Source organism: Lytechinus variegatus, chromosome 1 (genome assembly GCF_018143015.1).
Source record: "Lytechinus variegatus isolate NC3 chromosome 1, Lvar_3.0, whole genome shotgun sequence".
Classification (NCBI taxonomy): Eukaryota; Metazoa; Echinodermata; class Echinoidea; order Temnopleuroida; family Toxopneustidae; genus Lytechinus; species Lytechinus variegatus.
The window spans coordinates 18879384-18899948 of record NC_054740.1 but is presented as its reverse complement, the minus strand read 5'-3'; the positions used below and the strand labels follow the sequence as shown (position 1 = coordinate 18899948).

The following is a 20565-nucleotide window of genomic DNA, read 5'->3' as shown; positions in this document are numbered from 1 at the left end:
AAAAATAATAAAAGCACACATCATAAAATGAAAGGCTATACATAGGCTTTGATTTAGCATCAATTTCAGACTAATAATTGGATCATTATTTGTATGAAGAGTTTTGTGAGTGATTTTCACTGACGTATTGGCTTTAAGCCAATCAAATGCAATGTTTTTTTCGCTTTCAACAAAAACTCACAGAATATTCATGAAACGCTACCCTTACCTATCTTGAGAGCCAATGAGATGCCCGAGTCTGTTGTCCAATCATGACATTTCCTCTGGATCTGTCTTGCACATCGTATAGCACGAGCCATGGCCGCTCTCTGGCCATATAAATCAACATCCCATAATACCAGTAAGGCATCACCTGTAAGAATGAAAGGTAAATGATGGGGTAGAGAGGGAGAAAAGGAGAAGGGTGGGGATCGAAGGAAGGAAGGAAGGAAGGAAGAAAGAAAGAAAGAAAGAAAGAAAGGGAGTGAGGATAAGTGAAGGTCAACGATGATATTCCTTTTGCATATGACCTTTTCTTTTTAGTGCTATGAAATACGAAAATGGTTCTTTCAAACCAGCATCTTTACTTTTGTAAAACACGTGCCTGAATAATAATATCCAAAGTCAAAATGACCTTTCCTCATGCCCTGCATTGCAGTAGGCAAGCACTATGAAGTCTAATGAAAATGCAATAATTTCAATTCAGTCATAAAATTATTTGCATGTCAATAGTCACATTCTAGTTTTTCTTTATCAATGTCTTCTCTTATATCTCGTCCCCTCATCTTACCACCCCCTGTCTCTCTCTCTCTTTCTTCTCCCTTCTCTCCTTATCTCCCTCTTCTGATGTAGGAACTACCATGCATCACATTGCAATTATCACTAATTTGATAATTTAACTGACATTTATTTGACATTTACATTCTTTTGACAACATAATCTGAATACATCCAAAAAGACGCTCTTATATCAAGAAATGTTATTAGGATCGTCACATATCTAGCATGCACCCCCTCCCCCTATTTTCCCACCAATGATGAGCCCTTAATTGGTCATTACTATGTCGAGATATAAAGAGGTAGGCAGGCAAGGCATTATGCCAATCATCTTCGAAACAAAATAATGAATTTGTACAATTTGCACAGAATGATAATCTGATAAGAAGAAGATAGGATCTTCCTTTAGAAAAAGAAAACAAGTACAAGGCCATGTTTTCAAACAGAAAATGTACAAATAGACGTAATGATATGAAAGCCAATAATCCTTTTTCCGATATAACGAGGCACAGAATGCAATGGGAATTCCCCTTTATTCATTTTGTTTGACGTTGTGTCTTGTTATGATAGAATCCTTTCCCATCCTTGCCTCAATATCTAAAAAAATCAGCATAATATGTTTGCCAACAATGCCAATGATCCAAATCTAAATAGACTTCAACCTTTTCAGTTTTACCAAACTAATGGTCTCTTTTATCACTATAAACTCACATAGCTTACAATAATGATTACACATACTTTTACTTTCATCATTCTTGAATGATATTTGTGCCTTCTAAAATTATTTTTTTTAGAATAATAAGTACATACTTTGCTAGTAATTACAGTAAAATGTGAGCAAGCCAATATGGCAAAGTACAGTGATTTGATATGATTAAACACTGTGTTAAATAATGATAATGCAAACTGTCGTGCACCAAACATCGATTGCTTTCTTTTGCAACTGCATGAAAACAATTGTGCCCTTTTGTGTTCCACTGTTTTCAGCAATCTTAGCAAAGTGATGAATTACCGGCACATAAAAGAATTAATAATGACGTTGTGAATTTTAGGAAAAAATTGAATATCAAAATATTTTGTTAATATTAGTAATAATATTGCCATTTTGCCTCCGAAGAAGATTCTGCTAGGATCGGAAGCTTAGGCCCCTTTTGACTATCTAATAATAAAAATGAAAACAATTGTGCCCTTTTGTTAGTTCTACTAAGCGCATAATAATAATTTCTTGATTCTCTAAGCGCTTTACAATGAAATATATTAAATTAAATGTATACAGTCTACAGGAGCTACAATAATAGCTGAAGAGATTACAGCATTTATAACTTATCTTCTAGGCATGCCTTAAACACAAAGTAATTAGAACTAATTCTAAAAATATTTCACAAATTACCAATCTATTGCAGACACGCCTACAATGACTTACATGGATAGACTTTAAGAATAATGATGTAGGCCTATAATAATGTAAACATTTGCACTCTTTATTTTGACGGTATAGATGTGTTCGTTTTGAAACACGACTGTTATGTGATCTATTAGAATGCTCTCAATAACATCCTTGTAGAACAGCAAGATAAACAACCAATCATGAATTTTCTTTTCGAGAACAAACACTCGCTTTAAAATGTCAACAGGACGTGCTAGGAACTGTTTTCATTTTTTAATTGATATTATTCTCTAATATTACACTTGGTATCATTTTTTGTGCAGCATTCGAGTGATGGGCATCATTAGTTAAATACCAATAAACATCACCGATGTTAAAGTTCAAATCATACATCCCAAACTATTATAGGCTATTCAAATGATGCGTGTGCTCATAGTACAAGGGAATTCACAATGGGGGATGCCCCTGCCCCCCCCCCCCTTGGAGCATAATCACTGAGCTGTTCATAATCTAATCAATTCATTGATTAATTATCTTATTTAGAAATGTTGAATATGGTCCTAGTTTTTAAACCGCTGCACTTTATCGTCTACAAATTAGTAATCTACAGTCTTTGTACAATCACTAGCACTCGTATAGCCACACGACCCACCCCCCTGTTTTATATATTTTAAGAAGGAACATTATTAGGACAAGGTCATGAGCGTTCTCTTACCTGCAAACTCGACGACATCGCCACCGTTCTTGAGGATAGCATTCTCGATGAGACCTAGATAGTCATTGAGGGTTTTGGTCAGGATATCAACTCCAAGATTGAGCTTTGTATGTCTCTCACATAGGGAGGTAAAACCTGGATGAGTATCAAGGAAATAAGTAAAAGCAAGAATTAGCAAGAGATTAATGTTTCTGTTTTTTAATATATATCATCATCATCGTCGTCGTGATCGTTGTCGTCGTCATTATCATCATCTTCATCATCAATAACAATCATCAATAACATCATCAATATCAATAACAACAACATCATCATCATCATCATCAAAAAAGTATAGAAACACTGTAAAAACTGCGGTGGTAAAACTGACACCAATTGGTGTTATTAGAGGACCACACCCTGAGGTAAAAAAATTACACCCTAGAGATTAAACATAACACCAAAGAGTGTAAATGTAACAACAAAAAGTGTTGTAATAACACCTATAGGTGTAAAACTAACACCACCAATTTAACAATGGCGTAAAATAACTGGTGTGGTCCTCTATGTACACCGGTTAACACCACAGTTTTTGCTGTGAAGAAAGTTTTGGTCTATAATTCCATGAAAATGTTTATGAAATTCATCAGCATTGACTAGTCATTACCCACAGTTACCATAGTAACAGCAAGACACCTGCGCTTCTCAACCAATAAAAAAGAAGGAAAGTCGTCAGATCTGACAACTTGAAAGTTGTTAAATGTTGATTAAACGCCTTCATGGTCACTACTTCTTGTTCTGTCAGATAATTAACTTGGTATGAACTTCTATGCATGCACATAATGACAGAACAATGCTTGCACCAATGCTTGACTATACAGCGCGTCCCAGAAAAAAAAAAATTGTTGATGATTCATCACAAGTTATCACAAATACAACAGACAAATCACATGTTATTTTAAAACTTAGAATTTCGTATTTTACCTGGTATATAACTCACAAATTAGAGTCTATTCACGCGTGCGTGAGTAAAACACTCGGTAGAAAGGATAAGAAGAAGTTATTTGTCTTTCAAAAAGAAAATCACATATCTTAAAGTACAATATCTGTTCTTTAAATTGCTACCTCAATCACAGAAACTAGTCCAGAAATAACAGAGTTCTGTTCATTTAAATAATGCTTAAATTCTAACAATTTTATAAAATGTAAACGTTTTACTGGCTAGCTGTCGCACTTAATTACCGCACCGTTTTGTTGACGATCAGCCACGAACAAAGTCTTCTGTTAACTGTGCGACGGGTACAATAAGGAATCTGGGATAACATATTTTTTAATGAAATTATGTAAAATACAAGCCTTATTTCAAAGAAACAGAACTTTGTTATTTCTTTACCATTTTATGTGATTGAGGTATCAAAGTAAAGATCAGATATTTTACTTTATAGACATGTGATATTTTTTGTTTGAAATTCAGATACCCCCTCCCCCTCAGACAAATGACATTTTGGTATCCTTTCTTTCAATTGTTTTACCTCACTAATGCGTGAATTAAGAATCAGAGGAGAAAAGAAATTAAATAAGAAGAAAAGGGAACGAAGAAGAAATAATTATACAAAAAGAGAGGCCTGTGTAGTACTCCGTTATTCATTTTGAGAACGAAAGTGACGTCACCTTTAGTTTGTATAATCAACACTTTCTAATTGTCCTGTATATATCCTTGATTTTTGTTCCCTCAAGACCTCTATCCTTTGGCAAACTAAAGGCCTGGTCACACCGCCCGAGCGTTGTTGGAGCGGTCGTGGAGCGGAGAGAAAAAATCATCACCGCTCGCTACCGTTCACCATTTTCGATTTTTTCCCTTATTTTGTGAGCGAAATTCGACATTCTCTCCCTACCGCTCCACGACCGCTCCAACAACGCTCGGGCTGTGTGACCAGGCCTTTAGCCAAATAGAAGATCCCAATATCATCTTTCCTATGTATTACTTCGAGGACAAATATCAAGGCAGACGTCCAAATGAATATCAAGATTAAAATATACCATTCAAATCAAGATCAAAATGGAGGGAAAGAAAGGTAAAATCGTTTTACGGCAAAGAAAAGGTTTATTAGTAGCGATTATCAACGATTTCGTTTAATCTGACGCTCTCTGCCTGAATATATTTAATTCCAAACAAGTTTAATTTCTGAGTTGAATTTAACGCATAATCAATTTTCGATACCAAAATGGAACCATTGAAACTTCTCATGGATTACAAATGACGCAATTTAGATGAAGACCTTCTTCAAGTTACAACATCTTTCCGTTGACACCGAGGAGGGGTAGGCCTATCCAGGGGCGGATCCAGGATTTTCCAAAAAGGAGGGGGTACATTTTCACATTTTCCCGAGGAAAACATTGAAAAGCCCCCCCCAAAAAAAAAAAAAAAATACATAAATAAAAAGGGTTTTCAACAAAAAATATGGTAATTCCACGCAAAAAAATTAACAAGCGAAAAAAATAAAAAGGTCTTCACTTTAAAAGAGGGACACACTTCTGTTTTAATGGCATTCTTGCATTACAAATTTTAATTGCGCCTCTCAAAATGGGGGGGGGGAGCCGGCCCGTAGGCCTACCCATGGATTGGTGTGTTTTTTCCCTTCAGAAGACCTCTTCTATCTTATCGTCTCGTCTTTCTACATTTCCGCCAAATGCATTTTATCATAAGCAACAGCTTGGCGACAGAGGCACCACAAAATATTCAGGAATAGAAGTAGATTTCCTTTTAACTCATAGCTTTTTTAAGCTCTGCCATTATACGTTTCTATTCTGAGATGATTTCAATATCCAACATGTCACCTGTAAAGCAACTGTTGCTGGGATGTTATTGTTGGTCGTTCTATTTTAGCCTAGGGGCTTCGGGGAGGGGTATATTTGGAACAAAGTTCGATGATATTTTTTCTAGAGCTATATGTGTTCCTTGGCTTGCATTTGATGGTAGATAATGTCCGACAAGGGCTTCTTACTTTGTCCCATTATTTTGAGAATAAAAATTTATACCAATAGAAATAAGCACAAAACTATAACTAACCAATAAACTGGCTTAAAATGATTATAGTCAAATCATTGTAATGACACAAATGACGAAGGGTATGTTTCACAATTACAAGACATGTAAGAAGTAAAAGAAGAAGAAGAAGAGGAGGAGGAGGAAGAATAAGAAGGAGAAGAAGAAGAAGAAGAAGAAGAGCAAGAACAAGAAGAACAACAAAAAGAAGAGGAATGAAGAACAAGAAGAAGGAAAAGGGGAAGAAGACGGAGAAGGTGAAGTTGAATAGTAAAAACATCATTAACACCAACGTAAAAACATCAACCAAAATAAGTAAATATAATAGACTCGTCAAACAAAAACCACTGCCCCATCTGAATGGTAGGATGGTGACATGGTTTGGCTTATAGGTATCATGTGATGGGTCAAGGCTAGGTTAAGCTATATGTTTGATGTCATATTTGATATATTAGAGAAACATTTGCAGGAGCCAACTTCATGGACTCAGAAAGAGTTAAACACTTACCCCAGATATCCAGGAACATGACAACACTCTCAACATGCTGAACGGCAGGGTAATCTTGGATGCTGTTGCTAGCTTGGAGCACTAGGTCGGGGAGATGCGCAGCTAGCTCTAAGATGTCATCTGCTCCGGAATGAAAAGAGGGATGAGAAGAAATAAATAGACATCAGAGAATTGAAGACATTGTGATGGAGAAGCAAGAAAGAGAGAGAACAAAGGTAGATGGAGAGAGAGAGAGAGAGAGAGGTGGGGATGGAGTGAGAAAAGAGCAAGACAAGAGTGGATGGGAAATGTATAAATAAATGAACATTTGCAATATCAGCTGAGCAGCTTAAGGAAATTGTTGTTCTAAATAAAGTACAAATTTCCTGAAGACTGGCAACAAGCATGATATTATACTGCAGGAACATAAAAAATATCTTGTAAAGGAAAGTGTGATGTTTCATTCTTTTATTGAAATGACATAGAAAGGTAAACCCAATCAGACGAATGTGCAAGGAAATTCGATGTGTAGACTTAAGAAAAAGATTAGAAAAACCCTCCCTTTTCTGAATTTCATTGAGATACCACTACCCACCCCCCAAAAAAAAACGCTTCTTCTTTATACGCAAGTGAAAGTGAAAATGGGGCGAACATGGAATGAGGGGCGTGTTTGAGGGAAAAGAGAGTATTCGACCATTTGGACACATTTATTCATTTAGATTTAGAATAAGATTTGTGCATGTTCTGTTCCTTTTTTCAGATTTAACGAAATACAAAAACATACATAACGCGACCAAATGAGATTATTACAAAGTTTCAGTACATTAAAGCATACATAATTCCTTAACGTGCTATTTAAAAAAGTTAAGATATCAAGTTCGTTGAAGTACTCCAAAATGCAATTATCTATGTCCTATACATGAAAACGTGAAAGGGAATTAGGAATTGTGCACACGTTTCCAAATGTGTTTAGAAGTGGTATCCACGTAATCAAATAAACTTCCAACATGTATGGTAATTGGTTTCTACAAGAGATTAAGACACTATATTTACAATGCGTTGGAGATCGAAGACATCATAGGTAAGACTATATAATCATGTTAATCGCCAATTTGTAGCAATAAAAAGTTTCTTTTGTGGAGCAGACATGTTAATTACTTTATTCAAAATGAATGGATGTTTCTTTGAGTAACTGATTCAAAACTTGAGTCATACATACAACTTTTCTCCGTCTGGCAAGCAGAAAGCAAAGTTTGACATGTCTGAGGTTGCACTTATCGAGAAATATTAATAAGAATAGTCATATATCTTAGATAAGAAATCCAATGTAAGTCATATAGTTATAGGGACGAATCTGAGAAAAGATTAGCAATTCTAATAAATAACATTACGCTTTACTGATTCTTTCAAATACTGCATAATTTCACTTTGAAAACAAAAATTATTGATGCTCGCAGACGAGACCATTTTTTTTTAATGTCATAAAAATTAAAAATTCACGGTAGTGACGTGGCAAATAAAACTCATAATTTCCTATACAAGAAGCCATAGGATAGCGATATCGTAGGAAATTATTGTCATTATTTCTAAAAGTGAATTTACTATTAATGTCACTTATTAAATATAGTTTCGAATGTAATAGAATCTACAAATCGACCCCCTCCCCCATTCCACTGATGGGGCCCGTAACACAAATTAAAGCTTAGCAATCATCGCAGAATATTCTTCAACGATTGATTGCAGTGAAAACCGATTAATCGCTAACCTATGTGTTACGGGACCCAGACTGCATTCTAGTAAGATGGTAATAATTGAGGTGACAACCAAGGTTACCACAATTTCCGACTCTCAAAATAGATGCATCGAGTAATTCTGTCTACTTCATAACAGACATAAAGTGAAAAGATAGCACATGTTTAATAAGCTTTTAATATTCATAGACATCTCTTTCATTCTGAACGTAGTATATGAGATTTTACTGTAAACCTATCACAATGAATGAAGTATTAAGACTAAGCCAGTTTGGCTATCAATAACTGGCGTAGATGGGGGAGAGAGCTGTGGGTCATGTCCCAAAGAGGGGAAAATGACCACAAAAAAGGGAAAGGGGAAGAGTGCAATGTTATATTATTTTTTGATCGTTTTTTTTAAATCTATCCTAAATTCATATATTTGTATTAAAAGGTCAAAAGTTTTGGTCGCTCCGCTCGCTCGCATCTTTTTAGAACTTTGCTCAAACTGTCCATGGATCTATAGCTCCATGATCTGTCATTATCTGCCCCCTTATTTTTTGGGGGGTCACTTATGTCACAGATTACCATGATTACATCATTGAGCTATTAAACAGTCATGTTAGTAGGGCTGATTCATTTTCAGGTTGACAAGGAAACAAGAATTGTTAAAAGGGTATAGGCCTCTGTTAGTCCTTTCAGTCTACAGAAATAACTCGTTGCCATGTCAGAAAATTTGGTTTGTTTTATAATTATCATATTCTGAGCTTAATGATGTTTATGCTACCTTTCTTTTCTCAAAAAAAATCTATATGCATTAGGAATTATATTGATATTGAAACGCTCAACAAAAACGTCGAAGCAGATATCAATATGAAATTGTATTTCAAATTTTGAAGTGACCACTTTATGAATCTGACTGGGCCTGCCGCCTGATATTAGTCTAAATCAACTGACCCTATCTCACAGGTTTCAACTAAATTTAATTATTCTAGTGTGATTAATCTCGATAATGAGTATGCCTCTAGGATCTACATACAATGTGGTTTCCTCTACGAAGGAACCTCCTAAAGTCTCACTCGTCAGACCCAGATAACATATGCTATGAATGATTAGAATACGTAAGACATGGAACAGCCTAAATAATGATGTTGTCACTGCCCCAAGTGTGCACAGTTTTGAAGCTGCCCTGGATAGATGCTGGAAAAATGAGCCAATAAAATATGACTACGAAAGCCCTGTTCCCGGAAGTGAGCCAGCCATCTTGAGGAGGAAAAACCTAGAACTGAATACAGAGGCATAACATGCCTACATTCAGAAACTTCCCTAGGTATCCCTAGGTATTAGTGTCTGTATCAGGAGACTAAGACGTATGAGACCGATAGAATGACATGTGAAGTAGCCGAGCTATTCAACCAAGATACCTCACACCCCTATCATCGATCATCCAAGCTGGTCGCAAGTGGCTTAAAGGGAACAATGCTCATCCCACTTTTTAAAGGACAACATAACTAGTCAACAAGAAATTCAAACAGTCAGGGAAATGTATTTTCATGATAAAATATGTATCTTATTTATCAGTTTTGGAAGCTTCTTTTCACGTTTGCACTATGTGTTATTCTATAATATGTACATCGCTAATAATTATGAATGAGGAATTACAAATGCTGAATAAATGATGAGTTGAGAATTACATGTAGGTCTTACCTAAATCATGGCTCATTACTGCGCTCCATCTTACACAAAAGGGGAAACAAGCAAACGAAAGAAACTATAAATCCATAAACCCGTTAGTTTATGATTGATAATCATGATAATGTTAATGATTACTAAAAAGCCTTAGTTTGAGGTAAACCGTAACTTTGGTTAATAATTTGGAGTGGTATTAGTTTAGTATGTTCACATGCACTTTGATGACAAACCTTATATAAATACTCTTGTATTTATTGTATTTCAGGGTATTGTAACAAAATGCGCATTATTTTGTATAGTTAGGTCTACTGTTCTTCCTCATGTGCCATCAGAGGTTACATGCAAGTTTGTGAAATATAAAAGGAATTCAAAGCTTTGTGTAAATTTATGACTGATAAAGTCTGGGCTTTCTATTTTCTTGATTTTCCAATCCGTTTTACAATCACTTACTGGAAAATGAAATATGAAATGTGCATATAACATTGTAGACAACATGATAATGATGAAAGATGAGTCTGTTATAACGACTACATTTTCATATTGATTAGGAACATGTACATGAAATTTACACGAATATCTCTGTCCTAGCGTAATTCAAGATGGCGTCGGGGGTGTTTGAATGCCTCAATCTTCAATCACCTAACATTCCATAAGTGATGGTCTCACAGCTATTGTTTAGAAGATTCGATTACAATATTAATATGAATTCAGTAGTAAGGCGACGGCTTGCCAGTGCTTGGGGCTTGGATTGCAATAAATCGAAGTGTCTGCGATATAGTCCCCCGGAGTTACTTCCGAATCTTATTTGAATTTAAGATTGAATGATACTTTCCCCTCGGTAAGCCCGACTATATAAATTATTTTGAATAATTGTATAAAAGTGCGGATTTTTTGTTCGTCTCTTAAAATGTATAATCGCATTTATCGAAACATTATTAGCTACATTTACATGGGCCTATAATGAGAAGTATTTGCGGATCAAATATTTTTCAATAAATTTATTTTCTCTCGAGCGTCATCCGTTGACTTTGGATGTTTTCTTTTTTTAGATATTGCTACCAAATTAATTGTTTGGTCGATTGCTGTCCAATTTTGTCTCGTCTTGCGATAAAGATATTATTTCATTTTTATTTTATTTGAGTCAAATTCAATAAAAGTTATCTGCATAATGATGATTGTGGATATACAATTTCACATGTCTGTAACCCTATGGTTATATGGATTGTTGATATAAAAAGAATATTTGAGTATTTATTATTTATCTTTGAAGAAAACGCAGTCGGTGTACCCCCCCCCCCTTATCTCCCCTCTCCTATAAGCGTCGCTAAGGTGAGCACAAAATACGCCCGCCTGTACATAACGCGGAAATTGAGTATTGGTCAAGCAAGAAACATGAGAAAAGTGGAAGATAGCGACTTCACCTTTGACCTCAAAATCAATAGGCTAATAGGCTTCCTGGGATTTATACTAGTAGTAGTATCATACACACCAAATTGTATGAGCTTAGGTTAAGTTAAACTGAAGTTATCGCGTTTACAAGGAAAGGTTAATGGATGGACAGACAGACGGACGGACACCGAGCGTATAATACGTCAAGTATACGACAGGCGTAATAATGAAAATGTACATATTTCTGAGAGTTGTTTTTTTATATTTGAGATAAAAAAACATATTAACGTGTAAATCATCCATGTTAGAATGTAATTTTGGAAATAAAGAAAACTTACACCGTCAATAGTCATACCGTAATACGGCACGTTACATTCAACATTCTGATCACTGAAATCAAATTATTCATGAATAGGCGAAAAAATAGTATGTATCCAAATAATTCACAAAGGCGTGCATATGTTTGCGTTAAATTTTGATTAAATTACCATTCGGAATATTTCGTATAGGATTCCATCCATGCTTCTTAGAATTTTATTTAATGGAAAATAAAGGAAACGAGAGTATATCGTGTTTGACTCATCCTTGACACATTTTCAGTCTTGTATATTTTGTTTTGAAAGGTATGCTTTCCCTCATTTCTGTAACACACTTTGTATCCTCCAGTATGGTATATGTATACCGTATCACACTGGAATATGGTCATCACTACGAATGTCATAGAACATAATACTTTTGCAAAATAAAATCATCCAAACCATTTCTTCAACAGATTTAAAAATGTCACTATCAGCCCGATTCAGATAAAAGAGAAAATAATTTGACTGATTGTTTTTTTATTATGCTTATCTTGTTTGCTTATTCATTTAATTATCCTTTCATACATTGGTTCGTGTTTGTTGTGTAATTATTCATTCATCTATTCATTTATGTATTCCTTTAATAATGCATTCCATGTTACCTATTCATTGACGTGTTTGTAAAGTTATTTGATAATTTATTGAAGCAATTAATTTCCCCATTACAAATATGAACAATAAATGCCCCTTATCTTTCGTTACAGGTAAATTTACCTTTTTCATATAGAACGAAAGATATACTCAACTCTAAGTTCAAAACTAAAATTCAGATTCACCTATTTACCTCCAACCCATTCCGCCAACAAGCAGCCACACTGGTGAAACCGACTCAAGACCAATCAAAGCTATTACCAATGACAGACCAACGGTCGGTTTGGAGTCTGTTTCACTGATGTGACTGAATCATATACCTTGAATAAGGGGGTACCTTTGAATACTATCCCTCAATGTTCCAGTTAAGACTGTACTAATCAGGGTTATGTTGTGATACCTTACTTACAGGCATCTCAGATATCTATGATAGATAGGACTAGGTGTTAGTCCTCTATTTAGATCACCTCGGCATCCTAGGTGTATTAATAACCTTTGTTTATGAAGGTGATATCAGCTGAACTAGGAGCTGGGATGTGAGAGTTGTCTGGACTGTAATTAGTCCTTACATCTCACCTGACACTTCTTATTTCTTCTAATGCACATTCAATGAAAGACAGAGACTGGGTGATCCAGGCGGTGGTGTACGTATCATATGACCCGGTGCATCAAGGGCATCCCTTAAACAAAGGTACCCCCAACAATATTGGGGCACCAACACGATGGTGCCCCAATTATTATTGTACATTATAGTTTCCCTTAAAACATCTCATCACATCAGATCGAAGTGCAATCTGTTTGAATCAAATGTGTTGAATGTGTTGAGTGGACTTTCCTTTTAAATACAGCTATTGAACGATTAGGAAACGTCGAAAGTGGACACTTTATTCGACGTCTAAAAATGGATTTCCAATTTGATTTTGTGGTCACAAAATGTCGCAATGTAATATAGTTATATCCGCCTCTCTCGTTTTTCTCTCATAGAGTTTTTCCTTCTTATTGATATAGGTTTCAATTACTTGAAAGAGAAAGTTTATTAACAATATATATATATATATATATATATATATATATATATATATATATTACGAACAGTTGATTAAACTTCTCAACACATGTTGTCTTGTTATTTAGTAAACTTATCAACTGTAAAGTTGTTTAGTTCAGAAAAAGTTTTGAAATCGAATGTTCCAAATAACTGTAGTCTGTAGACCTCTACATACAATCTATTGAAACCTATGAAAAACCATTCATAATCTCTGTTTGCATGTTGCTTGAAATTTTATGAACAAAGTAACATTGTTAAAATTTAGGCATTGATTGTAAAGTTATTGTCTCAGATGTAGATTTGAGATTGATAAATATATATGTTCATTATCTAATAAGGCGAAAAATCATTACTTAGTCAGCATTTAACTTTAAATCACAGGGATTAAAAGTATATCAAAGAAGACTGAGTTAGGAACCAATCAAATTCTGAATTAAATTTTAATCCTAATGATTATTGTAGTTTTTAATCTCAGAGAATTTCCATTCAAATTCCTAGAGATTTAGAAATAAATTTGTAGGATTCAAACTAAATCCAGAATTCGACTGGTTCTTAACTACAGTCCACTTGGATTTAGAGTGCTGGATAGCTATCTGGGATGTATTTACTTCCAGACATCAGGAAAATGTCACTTTCCACTGACTCACAGCTAACATTTTAAAAGGTCAATGTACATTTTATACATTAGAAAAGTGGAACATAAAATGACACGAAATAAAATACATTATATAAACACAAATGAAAAATTATAAAAAAATTTATATAACATAACGATGTTCATGAATTTACAATGAAATACGAAACATCATAGCGGATACATCCATATGAAATAAAATGATAATGTAAAAGTAATGAAGTCATTCAGGGTGGAAACATACAAACAAATTAAAACATAAAGAAAAGCGAAATGAAGGATGACGGCTAATTAATGATGATGATGATTATCATTATTATTACTTTTATTTTTTGGATTCTATCATTCTTTAATGATAATTGATAATAACCATCATTTTTATTATCATCCTTTTATAATGATTGTTATCATCATCGTCGTCATCGTTGTCGTTGCCATTACATCGCTACAGTTACCATTGCCATTATCATTGTCGTCATAAATATCATCATTACCGTTATAAACACACATTAATGTACATGGAATATAGAATATATCGATAGGATACGCTGCCTCTTAATACTAGCCATGACCGGTTTTAAAGAGCGCTACAAGCATGACAAGGACATCAACAACTTTACAGAATGTACCATTAAAATGCTTTCGCACAACAATCCAAAGTCGTGTTAAGAATGAAAACAGGATGGGGATGGGGGCTCCAGATTTTTTCAAGATATTGACGATGTTCTAACAACTAACCAAAAAAATCGTGTCAAAATGTGTATTAATAATTATACAGCGCTTTTTATGCAATATTGTTTACAACATAAAAAACGTGCTTAATTTATTGAAGATTGAATATTAAAAACTAAACTTTGTTGTTTAATATTTTAAAATCTAATTAAAGTGTTCAACAACTACACAGCAAAGAGCGTTGTATAAATATTTCAAACAGTTTTTAATGTATATATACTTTTGTAAAATACGATGAAAATGCATCGTATTAAAAATGCAGACCACAGCGTCGATATCAACATGATTATTAAAATAACTGTCGGAAACAACTCTTAAAAAACAATGAACTCCTTAAACTGTTAAAAGTGGCCGTCATAATGCACATTATTACTCAGTGGCATAGGATCTGCCTGGCGTTATACAACCGCTTTCAAGTTCAGTACGAAAAGACAAACCACAATTTTGTCATTCTAAATATACATGTACATAAATAGATCTACTTGATTTTCTAGAGAATCAACTGTGCATGAATCATCAGATTGTGATTAAAAGGGGGTATTTTAGACTCCTTAAACCCTCAGCAGTTCGCTTTATTCAGGAATGCCTAATAATTATTCTTACAGCCGCTTTTAAACACCTCGACGTGACTTGAATTTAAAAAAAAATCACTATCGATCGTGCGCTACATAAGAGCTTTCACAAATTGCAATTGGGGTTAATCTAAAGATGCGACTGAAATAAATGAGATGTATTCTGATTTGGATAAAGAAAGCACTTTAAAAAAAATCTTTTTACTTTAAATTCTTTCCGCCACCAACTAGAAAAAAGACTTTGATACCCCAATTGAAAGCACTTTAAAAAAAATCTTTTTACTTTAAATTCTTTCCGCCACCAACTCGCCTTAATGTTATCATCCATTTCTCCCTTCCTCTACTAACATGACTAAGTAAAACATTTCAATAGCAGGTGGGATCAGTTTCATTTTTTTCCTTCAATTTATTAACATAAGGATCCACGTGCCATGTCCTATTTCTAAGATTTTTGATGTACATGTATAATAAAATTATCATGCTGTCAGCATGATCAGGAACTTGAAACTCAGAAAGTGAATTTGATATCTTTCGATAAAATCAATGACATTATGCTAAAAATTGATAGATGTAACTTTTGTATTGATCTCCGTATTTTTGTTTTAGTTTTGTTTATCGCAGAGAGTATTTTGCATATTTATTTAATGATTTTAATCAACTGAGACTTTGATACCCCAATTGCAACACTTTAACCCACACCCCTGAAAATCCTGAATCTATACCTACCATGGTGCAGTCATGTATCCAACCATGACACCTATTTTTTAAATCTATTTTGGAGTATCACTATAAGTTGTTTCAATTTATTAGAATTGAACTACGGTCATTTTTGTGGTTTAGGAAGTCGGTTAGGAGACAACTATTTTCCTCATTTCACGAGCTCTCTGCAAAACCACATTGTCAATGACAATCGCATATATGATAACAATAATCCTAATGACTATTCGCCTTGAATAAAAATAGAGGTTTGCTCAGACTTGGAATAATTTTGATCTGCTAAACCTCGGGCGATATGATGTTGACATCGGGGACTCGAGACATAGCATTATGCTACCCCTTGTGAATATTTGTCATGCATCTTAGTGAGGATTTTTATCATTAGGATTCAGAGTGATGTCGAGAAAAGACAAGTACTTGCATGGTATTGGTCGGGAGAACCTCGGGCAATCTCATATTCCCTCCCCGCTTAAAATGAAAGGCGATATGAATTATTGCTAATCTATTTTGAATTTTTATAGGTATGAAATTGCTCCAGTGTAATTCAAATTTATTCAGGACCTTCATGAATAGTTCAGACAAAAAAAATGGGTTAACTATGAAAAAAACATTCTATTCTTACGTCTAAATGTAACCCCCCTACATTCTCTTTATGCATTCTGGCAATGTATACCCATGGACCTATAGGGGAAGGCGGGATAAGTTGAGCATAGGGGCAAGTTGAGCCACCACCTCCAGGCCAATAGCCTATGAGTCAGACATTGTTGTGGTGTCATGTATTGATGACCCATTACATAACCCTTTACCCAACCATATTGTTTTAGACATTGAAACAAAAAGTACTTTTTTAGATGGAAAATACAAATTTCAGCCAAAAAAGTAAAAAAAAGTGTCAAATAGAAGAGTGCTTTTTACCCACACACGTCTTTAAATATAATAAAGAAATAAGAACAATATTGTTAGTCCAGGTATGGATCTTCATTCTTGTCATAGTCTTTTAGATTATGGATGCACAAGAAATGTGTGGATGTGAAAATATCGCATTAAGTTCGGACTGGGGTACTTTGAGCCGGCCAACACATAGGCGGCGGAAGCGGGGGGGACGGGGGGACGTGTCCCCCCCTAAATTTGAGGAGGGGGGGACGGTCCCCCCCCCCCTAAATTTTTTGTTGATGACCTTTTTTTTTCTTTTTTTTTTTTTTGCTTGTCAATTTATTTTCCTACGTCCCCCCTAAAATTTTTGGGTTGATGAGAACCTTTTTTTTTTTGCTTGTCAAAAAATTTTTGGTTGTCCCCTCCTAAAATTTTTGGCTTCCGCCGCCAATGGGCCAACATGGGGCAAGTTGAGCCATGTAATTCTTATGGTAATAAGAATGAAAAAAAAAAAAAAATTGAAAAGCCATTGATATGCAGGCAGAAAGGTGTAAATTCACATGACAGTTCTTTCACTTTGAAAGGATGTTAGCATTTATAGAGAATTAGAAAGCGAAGACTTGAATTAAAAAAATTGACATGCTGCTTCTTCCCGCATACATTTTGTACATAGTTTTTGTGGCTCAACTTACCCCAGAAGGTGGCACAATTTACCCCACATATGGGGCAAGTTGAGCCATTTGACATCGTTTTTTTTTCAAAGCTCACAATGAATTTCGGTGTGGGGGTAGAAAGTTATAAATAGGTGAAAAATATTTACCCAAGAATCAAATTTAAAGGCAAGGTACTTTTTCTACAATATTATTAGTCATATCAATTCTAACATGCAAAATGCAAAAAGTGTCACAACTTACCCCGCCTTCCCCTACTACACAGCAAAAACTGTGGTGTTAACCGGTGTACATAGAGGACCACACCAGTCATTTTACACCGGTGTTAAATTGGTGGTGTTAGTTTTGCACCTATAGGTGTTATTACAACACCTATGGTTGTTACATTTACACTCTTTGGTGTTATGTTCAATCTCTAGGGTGTTATTTTAACGCCTCAGGGTGTGGTCCTCTATTAACACCAATTGGTGTCAGTTTTAACACCACAGTTTTTACAGTGTAGGTATAACAAGTGCAGGGGTACATGTTTATAAATCTCTCTTCTGCATGTAGAGATGCAGAGATGCATAATTTGTACTTACCGTATAATGCACCATTGAATTCAATATGATCAAGGGTGCAGAAAGTTTTGCGTTTTAAGAAAGGTGCTAATATACCGCTTCCTTGAACGTTAAAACTCAAAAGGATATAAATAGCTATAAACCCTTACTAGTACACAATCCGCCCTTCTTTGGGTTGGGTATTAAATTGCACCTTTGCATGATGTCTCTGACGGCTCATTAATCATTGCAAAATATGAAACATGATATATATTCCACCTTTCATTATAATTTTGTGACCAAATGAATGATGTACACTTACAATTTACTGCAGCTCATTATAAAGGCATTACATTCAGAAAAGCAAGTCTAAATTACGAAGAGCTTTCTGGCAGTCTTATTAGTTTGATAGAGATAGCCGATAGCTTTTTAGTCGCAGTCATGTCAGGGATACAATTGTAGTCGAAAAAAGTATCGATATTTAGTTTACAAAATATATTCATATATTTTTAGCCGAGGGCCTTCATGGACACGAGTTTTCATCATTTTCATGCATTTTGGTGATGCATAATTGTTCTGGGTCAGTTGCATGTACCCACAAAATAATGTCTGGCAAGCTTTCCGGCAGGTTATGATGAACATATTTTGTATGAAGAGGATGCGTTATTAAAGAAGAATGCCCATCTACTAAATACAAGTTTGGAACTTGAACCCATGCATGTACATGGATGCCGGCGAAGATTATCTTATATGAATATCAGCAGTGAAGATGTGAATCACTAATTGGCAAATTTAACCAAAAAAAAAAACGATGAAGATAACGAGTACAAAGCGTTAACGTGACTCATTCAAAACTTATTTTGATCGATGGTCCGGAAAATCTTGACACCTCAATGCCAAATTGTTAATTAATATTTAAGGGCTGAATTGGGCTATTAGACTGCAGATTTCTGTTAAAGCAAATGAGATACGATGTCAATGTGTATAGGCTTAAGGGGCTTTAAAGAACATCTTAAAGAATGTTTGCTACTTGTATAATTATCAATCGTGTTATCTTAAGACAACATAGTATAGGTAGCAAACATCTGTCAGATAACACAACGATGTGGATGTTGTTGAGCACTTTAAACGTATGTATAGAAATATTTCAAACAGTGTACAATCGCTTCATATATATCAACTCCAATACCAATTTCATGCATTAAAAACAATTAAAAGATGGTTACATCATTCCATTATAATTAAATCATATGATTGATCGGTTGGTTAAATAAGTTAAAGCTTACCTTCTCTTCGTTCTGTTTCAGCTTCCATTATCGCGAGATAGTTCAAATTGATAAGTCACATTATTGATTTTAATCCCAGAAAATATTTCCACTGAAGCTTTTTAATTAGACGGCCTGAAATGAATTTAAACAGACGCTGGTCCCCAGAGCTCGCCCGGATAAATAGGGATAGGTACGGAAGTCACGGGTGTTATGACGAATGAGTCCTCTGTACATTATCCACTCACTATCAACGCAGCTGTACTGTTCACTGGAAAATCTTAGATAATTATTAACATGGATATTTTCAACAACGACGGCAATGAAACAAAATAGCCGAGTATCCGTTAAATAGGGTAATCATCTGCTTATATTTTGGTATAGTTCATGAAGGAAACCACAATAATCACTGATGCGATAAAGTTGCACTTTTGGTAAGTGGTGCGTTATCAAAATATTCCAGTCCTCTTCCTCCTTTTGTAGCCTTCAGAAAATTGGGAAAACATTTCAAAATTGTATTTCTCTCATGGTCTTGAATTTGAATCAATATCAGAAAACAATTATGGCCAAAGCGAGAGAGCCGATGTTGAGCTTTGAGGAAAGATGATTAGAAGATGCGTCTTATTCGCACAAGGAGACGAGTGCAGCTGATTTCAGAACGGCGCAAACCTCGGAAGAAAATGTTCGGCTTTCAAGCGGCCGCGGGGAGTGATGCGGAATAAAATCTGAGACAAACCTTGGTATCGATCACCATTAAATTGGCAATCATCACTTTGTTATCAAAGACGAACGATTGCCTGAAGAAGAAGATCTTTAGTGGTGCTTGGTGAGAGGCGGGATCACAGTCGGGTCTTCTTTCCTTATGAAACGTGTTACCATTACATTCAACAGCACATCCACAAAGCTGCAGCAGACAGGCGTTTGGGGAAACTGTTTATTTGTGACGGGGCATTTACGCGCGCGAATAGAATGTATCAGCTGACAATCATCCCTTACAGATGATCCCAGACTCAAGTTTACACTGATGCGTCAAGATCTATACAAATTGATAGCCTACTAGCGACGGGTAGTCCGTGCGATAAGGGGGTAAAGAATACACCACTTTAATTAATCGTCGTTATTAAAGTAGGCCTATGCCTAATCTACACCCACCTAAATATTACTATTCATGCATATCTTATCCGCTTTTTCTTCAAAACTATAATGTTGGCCAGAGATTCGAGTAACAAGTGGTTCGTTAGTATTATGTACTTAATTATTCACAAGAAGGTATCTGGTAACTAATAAGAAACCAAGCTAGGATCCCCGTCAAGAGCTATGTTCAGAATCAGCATGCTAAAGATATTGCTGCATTCTTTTTGAACGACTGTTGATTAAATCATCG

At 35.1% G+C, this 20565-nt stretch overlaps 1 protein-coding gene across 1 annotated transcript in view; it reads right to left on the bottom strand.

Annotated features, from left to right (window-relative positions):
- Positions 1–20174, bottom strand: part of LOC121408263 (adenylate cyclase type 10-like) — a 35539-nt gene extending 15365 nt beyond the window's left edge. The window contains exons 1-4 of the mRNA XM_041599671.1: positions 19203–20174; positions 6391–6510; positions 2858–2992; positions 209–352 (exon numbers count right to left, since the gene is read on the bottom strand). Coding sequence (XP_041455605.1) covers positions 209–352; positions 2858–2992; positions 6391–6510; positions 19203–19230 — 427 coding nt within the window. The 5' untranslated portion in view covers positions 19231–20174. The remainder of the gene's footprint in view (positions 1–208; positions 353–2857; positions 2993–6390; positions 6511–19202) is intronic.
- Between the last annotated feature and the right edge of the window lie 391 nt (positions 20175–20565).